The 7,525-nt window shown below is 36.6% G+C and overlaps 1 protein-coding gene across 1 annotated transcript; it reads right to left on the minus strand.

Annotated features, from left to right (window-relative positions):
* Positions 1 to 4,071: 4,071 nt before the first annotated feature.
* LOC142179478 (F-box protein SKIP2-like) lies at positions 4,072 to 6,306 on the minus strand. The gene has a single exon (XM_075249769.1). It carries the CDS (start codon positions 5,910 to 5,912, stop codon positions 4,260 to 4,262), a length of 1,653 nt encoding a protein of 550 aa, XP_075105870.1. The 5' UTR covers positions 5,913 to 6,306; the 3' UTR covers positions 4,072 to 4,259.
* Positions 6,307 to 7,525: the final 1,219 nt, after the last annotated feature.

Raw genomic sequence — 7,525 nt, forward strand, 5'->3', positions numbered from 1 at the left:
CCAGAAATGGTTAAATCCCAAATCGAATTTTTAAGAACCCTAAAAATACCAAACTTTCGGATTCTGTTCAGATTGAGTAAAGATTGAGGTTCAATCGACCTTAGTCGAAGTATTTTCAGTGGAAAATACTTCGACTAAGGTCTGTTTGATTTCAAACAAAGTCCGAATCCAAGTTGAGTTCGAGTCCGTATAAAGTTTGAAGGTTCAGAGGTATTTTCCATATTTTTCTTTTTTGTTTCCTACATGTTTTTGCTTGTTTTAATAACTTGTTAATTTTTTTTTATATACTTTTTGTTTTGATTAATTCTGTCAGTTTGTCTCATGCCCGTCTATATGATCAAAATATGAAACTGTTTCAGTTGGTTGTGATTGTTCATAATGTAAGTAATCGACTCGATTAAGTTCGTCGATTAGTTATATTATGAATTCTCACTTATGATAATGCTAATAAAAACAGTCTGCTTCTATTGCTTTAGACCAATTATGGACAATTGTTGTAGATAATCAGTTTAGATTAATACTCGTCAGTTAAATCACCCTTGTTTACATTTCAATGAGTCTGTCAAAATGAATGCTGTGTATATGTTGATTTCTGAACCAGTAAGTTTCAGGGCATTGTCAGTATACTGACAATGCCCCTGCATTTATGTTGATCTGAATTTCAATTCAATTTTTTTGGTTCTGTTAAGCTCTGCATAGTGTTAATGTGTTTGTATGCAAGTTCAGCTGCTCAATCTGAATTTAGCTTGTCCATTAGTTATTAGACATTGAGTTTGTTGGGTCAATTAACTAACAATGAAAGGACAGAATATTATTTGATTTAGGAATTGGTTGTTAGCTGCTAAACAAGTTTAATTCAGATAACTTGGACAGTAATTACAGTAGGATTTCAGGGACATTTCTGGGAATGAAACAGATAAAACAGTAAGGGTAATATGATATAATAGTGGGCTGATAATGGAGTGTTAATGGCTATTAGTTAATGATACTAATGGGGAACAAGGGATAATGGGCTGCTGAAAATCAGGGAAAAGTTAGCCTAATGGGATTTAAAGTGGAAAAACAGATTTTTAATGGAAATTTTCTGTTTTTAAAAGATAAAGGGGGTTCAGGCAGCACTTAAAAAGAAAGGGGCAGACCTGTATAAATACAGGAAGCAGGACAGATTTTTAAGGACTGAGATTTTAAGGACTGAGATTTTGAAGAAAAGAAAAGAAAAGAACTCAGATTTTTTTTAGAAAAGGAAAGAGAGGAAGAAAACAGAAAAAGAAATAGAAAAGAGAACATTCACACACACACACACAATCTGAAACAGATACAAAAGCAGAAAACAGAAAAATCAGAAATAGGAATTTGAAACAGATAGAGGAAGAAACTGAAATCTGAAAAATGTTATTTTTCTAGAATCTGTCCGTTGTTTGCTTGTGAATATTGTTTGGTTCAAATCTGAAATTTTTCTCAAGTTTCTGTCACTATTCATCTGGGTCCCTCGGGTCTTATTATTGCTCAAATCTGTGGAAAAACTGGTATTCTGCTGATTTTTGTTACTGCTGCTACTGCTGAAATTTACTCCTTCTGCCTTCATTTCCAGGTACATGTCTTTTAAAATCATGTGGTGAAAAGCTCCAACATGATGAATAGATGAAGTTTGAGAATTATAATTTTGTCTTCCACGTGTTTAAATTCAGTAGTTCAAACTTCTGTTTTGTTTCGTGTAGGTTAATATGACAATATGCTTGATACGATAACTATTAGCTAATTATTCCCTTTTGATGTTTTGTATAAATATTGTAACAAAGTTATTTATTTCGAATTTTCATTCAGTATAAGTTGTATTTGAATCATCAAAATAGGGAACATGGCAGAAAACTGGCCATTAATTGCATCTCTTAAAATTGCTAGTATAGACTAGTATGGAAATTTCAAGATAACAGCACTACTAATCTATGTTGTTAAACATCTGATTTTTAAGGCTAAGATAGTATTGATTGTATCTTGTTCATATTTAGCATAATAATGTTCATGTTCATAATCAATAGCCGAAAGATGCATCGATAAAATCTGTTATATTCACGATATTGGCATATGGTGAATGGTGTAGGGGTATATTCATGTTATATGTGATATTGTCTTATTAAGTCAACGATTTTTTTATGTCGGCCAAATAACTCGTATAGGTTGAGAATAAAAATTGGGTTGATTAAGTATATCTCGAATTCAATCAATAGCAATTAATCAAAAATAATTAGGCCTATCAAATTAAGAACAAGCAATGTAGAAAGAGATTAGATTTATAATGTGTAACAAGTTTAAGAGTGTAAATAGTAGCATTCGTTGCAAAAAGAATATTGAGAATTCTTCGAAAATATCATTTCCTTTCAAGAATTGAATTTTTTTAGTTTCATACGTTATTCACATTTTAGTATACATATGTTGTATTTACTAAAAATAGTGTTAATCATATGTTTATTCCTTTCTTTAAATTTGAATAGTTTGGAGGAATGTAATTCATACGCGAAAATATAATCAACGGTCAACATTTAATAAATTGTGAATTCTTTTCAAAGAATTTAAGGGCACCTTAAATGGGAATTTACATGATTTTCACATAAAATGTATGGATATAATAAATAATTTATGGAAAATCCATAATATCATTACAAATATTTTGCGCAATTAGGGATACGTTCGCGTACCCTGATTATATTTTTAAAAGCAAAAATTCGGATTATGCGTACGCGCAACTTCGAGCGAATATTTAATAAAAGGATTTTTCCAAAGGCGTTAAATCAATTTCATAAAAACCTGAGATGTACGATTCACTATTCAAGAAAAACAAATATTCTTGATTCGACATAATTTCGAAAAATGATTGTTTAATAAATATATTACAAAAATTATTGTGTACACGTACGCGTGACACAATTCCGCATTTTTTAAAATTTATAACACGAATATACGTACGCGTAATTCGATTCAAAGAAGGGTCCTTAATCACAATAAGTAAAAGCGGTAGAAAAATCACGTAACAAAAAGTATTTAATAAAAATCAAGATAATTAAGCCAATAATAAAAACAGTTAAGCGACCGTGCCAGAACCACGGAATTCGGAAATGCCTAACACCTTCTTCCGGATTAACAGAATTCCTTACTCAGGATTTCTGGTTCGCAGAATAATAAACAGAGTCATATTCTCCTCGATTCAGGGATTATAATTGGTGACTTGGGACGCCTTAAAATTCCCAGGTGGCGACTCTGAAACAAATAAACAAATCCCGTTTCGACTGTCCTTTAATTGGAGAAAACTCCCCACGCGCCCCGTGGGCGCGGTAAAAGGAGGTGCGACAATGAATAAAGAAGATTTCCTCCGTTGGAGATTTGAACATTGATTTTCCTTAGTCCTAGATAACAATGTGAATTAGCAGAGGATTAAGCATTAGCAATCAACATGTCAACGCACAGAAAAAACAAGCTTGGTTAAAAATACACACGCTTCTTCCGTCGAGGAGTTACGTGGAGCATATGTATAAGATGTAACATCATCAACATCGAATAGGGAAAGATGGCATACATCTACTTAACCAACACATCTTCAGAGAGTCACAGATCATAAATGGACAATGCCACTGACGTAGCTGATAAATCTTTATCCAGAAGCAACTAATGAAGCAATATCTCTATCAAATCCTCCACAAAGTTTCATCTTAACACAAACTTTTTTAGAGTATCTAGCACAGCAGACACTAAAAATTATACCAGGGACTTCCAATTAGTCATGCCTGTTGAGGAGAATTTGCTTTGCAAGTTACTAGCTTTTATCGTCCAAGAAAAAAGGTAGCCCGATGCACTAAGCTTCCGTTATGCACGGGGTCCGGAGGGGGGCGAACCACAAGATTTATTGTATGCAGTCTTACCCTGCATTTCTGCAAGAAGTTGTTTTCATGGCTGGAACCCGTGACCTGGTCACATGGCAGCAACTTTACCAGCTCCCTTCTTATCATCCAAGAACCACCATGAAAATGGTTATGGCTATAGCAAACTTTTGATTTAGCCATTATCATACACATAAAGTTAAACAAAATCAAACTAAAGTTCACCAGAATGGGAAGTGAGATGTATATCTGCACATTGTATTGAAGATTGCAAATACAAAATTAAAAAGGAATGAATGAGAAAAGTTGAGAGTAGATCATTGTATGACCAATTACAGCAACTAAATAGCAGCATGTTTTCTCTTTTTTAACTTTTGTTCACAATATTCATAAGCTCTCACTAGAATCACCATTAACATTTGACCACCTGCGGAGAGTGCATGCCACTAGGCCTCTTCCTCCAAGAAACCCGAACCATGACTTAGCTGCTGCTGATCGACCTACATTGCTTGTCGACGGAATATCAGTGGCACCAATAACGGGCAGTGTATTCGCTATAGGTTGAAACTCTACTGCATCTTCTAGTGCTCCACCATCACTTGCACTACCATCCACAGGTTCAATATCAATCTCCCCAACATCAAGATTCACTGCTAGCGATCGCCTCCTAGCTCTCAACCAATCTGCAACATCACCTGTCACGTGCTTGCACTTCTTAACCTTAATTTTCACCAAATTCGGACACCCCCAAGCGAAAGACTCGATCCCTTCATCCGTCACTTCACATCCCTTGATACACAGCTTCTTCAAGGCCATACATTTCGTGGCAATACAAGATACTTCAGGATCTCCAATAGTGTCACTGCCACAAAGTGCCAATCTTTCTAACTTTTGACAATTCGAAGCTATCGCCAACAAACTAGCCGACGTAGGATTCAAACCAATAAGCACCAATTCTTTGAGATTCAAACTATTCTCAGCAATTGCAACCAAACCCTCATCTCCTATCCTATTTGTCCTCCATCCATCAATGTGAAACTTCCTCAATAACTTGCATTTCCTAGCCACTGCTACAACACCCACATCCGTGCATTCGGGCGTTTTCACCAAATGCAAAATCTCCAAATTTGGACAATTCGATATCGCGTTAAGCCCAGTATCACTAACTTGAAGCCTCTCCAAATGAATCTCAGCAACATGATTTTCCCTACTCCCAATTGTCTCAAAAAGCCTATCCCAATCACCCAAACAACGCAACAACTTCAAAGTCCTCAAATTCGTCGACCCAATAATTAATGGCCCAAAGCACTGCCCATTATACAACTCTTTCAAACATATAGATTTAAGCGATGAAGCAGCAGCTCCAGGCCCAATTGGGTCAGCTGCAAACCCATCATTAATACCCCGAAGACGCTTCACAGATAATTCCTCAAGGGTAGAACAGTGATCAAGCAAAGCATTCATACCTTTGGCTCCAAACATGCAAGACCCACATGAGAATTTCTTCAAACTCTTACAATTCTTTGCAAAAGCAGACATACCCACATCGGTAACATCACGGCAGCCACGCAGCTTTAGGCGCGTGAGGTTAACGCAACGGAGGGAGATAAGGGTCAAAGCTTCATCATTTATGCTCACGGATTTGCGGTCACATCGGAGAGCGAGTTTCGTAACGGAATCGAAACGAGAGAAGATGGTAGGAATATGAGGGAGGAACTCAGCTTTTGCGTTGAGGGAAAGGCGGTGACGGCTTTGACCCTCCACTAAAAGCCATCTCCGGCAGACGAGGGAACATTTTTTCCGGTCGCCTGAGCTCAGGCACTGGAAAATTAAAGCTAAACATTCATCGGGAAGCTCATATGTGTAATCTGGGTTTTCGAAATCCGAGGGGAGGATTGATTCATCTTCATCTGAATTCATGAGGGAGAAAAAATCAGATTCGGAGGTGGAACGGTGGTGGTTGGGAAGTGGGCTCGGGTGAAGGTTACGGTGACGGAGTTTCGGCCCACCACCACAGTGGGTCGATGAATATTGGCCCATTTTGTTTGAATGAGAGAAGAGGGAAACTGAGAGTTTTAGGGTTGGAAATGGGTTGCGCTGCAGGAATTGAAGATTGGAAAGGGGAGATGTTTAATATAGGAAGATTAATAAGGGAGAGGTTGACATTTGACTGGGTTAAACGGGTGGAATATTGAAAGAGAGGAAGAGGAGGAAGAAGAAGAAAAAGAGCTATAGAGGAAATGTGCGCGTCCTCGTCAATATCGTCAATGGCCGACTAATAATATTGGAATATCCAGTTGGAAGAGGAAATTATATGGACCAAAATGCCCTTTATACTTCTTCTTTGTCTACTTCTTTTTGCACATGTAATTTATTTTAGGGGAATAGTGTTTAAAGACGTAGCAGATCAGTGTCTGCTGTGACAATTTCGAGTTGGAATGAGGCGTTACATGCTTTACTTGCATCTTATATGTGATTGTTAAATTAATTTGCATATTGTTTTACAACAAAAATATCGAGTTCAACTTGCATATATCTCGATTAACCTATCAGCTAGTTGTATAGGATAAAATTGATTTATATTAAATGCTCGAATAGCAGCGTGACACCTGGAATCGAAAGCAAACGAAAGATAAAGCGAGTGAAAACCAAGATCGATGACAACAACTTTAGTTGGTACCGGGTAGATCCCGAAAGGAACATAGTCAACGGGAGCAAACGAATATTGTCACCAGATGACATTTAATGAAAAATATTTTCCAGTATTAAATACGCAGCCATTGCAAAAAAAATTGACATTCATGGCCTGACGTTACATGCTCATCAATGACCCCCATTATTATTATTATTTAAGAGGGGCTTGATCCAAGGACCTTGTCCCTTGATATAGCTATAAATAGTGACTTCAACAACCATTATAACACACGAAAAACTTTGACAAACTTATGCTTCATATTATCCTCAAGCTAAATAATACTTTATTTTCTGTTTAACATTATTTTTATTGCTGCATTCGGAAGCCTTGCTCCCGAAACCATGCTATCTGCCATTTATCTCAATTGCAACGTTAAATTTTATATTTTTAATTCATTTATCATTTTTGGGATCAAATCAGTTCGCTTGTCTATAAATCACGCAACAAATTCAACTGTATCGTTTTACGGGTAAACAGTTTGGTGCCCACCGTGGGGCTTAGACAACTGTGTAATTTGAGTTGATCCTTGCATCTATTACTAATGTGTTTGATTCTTTCTTTCATAGCAAAAATCGGAAAAAATGGCCGCTAATGATGTCAATATCACACATAATGTTGTGGCGCAAGAAAATCTGCCTCAACATAAGGATTCGATCAGTTGAAAAACAACATCAAAATGACTATACACCACTATCCAAACTTATACCAATCCTTAGAACACCTAAAACAACATCAAAACGACGAATCAACCACGGATTCAAGCCTAAGAACTCCAAAACTCTAAATTTACGCTTTCGATCAAAACGTCTATCAAACCTTATCCGAATGACCTGAAATTTTGTACACACGTCACATTCAACACTACGGAGCTACTCCAACTTCCAGAATTCCATTACGGCTCTCGGATCAAAATCTCACTATCGAACCGGAAACTTCAAAAATTCAACTTTCGGCATTT

Source organism: Nicotiana tabacum, chromosome 3 (assembly GCF_000715075.1).
Source record: "Nicotiana tabacum cultivar K326 chromosome 3, ASM71507v2, whole genome shotgun sequence".
In the NCBI taxonomy this organism is placed as follows: Eukaryota; Viridiplantae; Streptophyta; class Magnoliopsida; order Solanales; family Solanaceae; genus Nicotiana; species Nicotiana tabacum.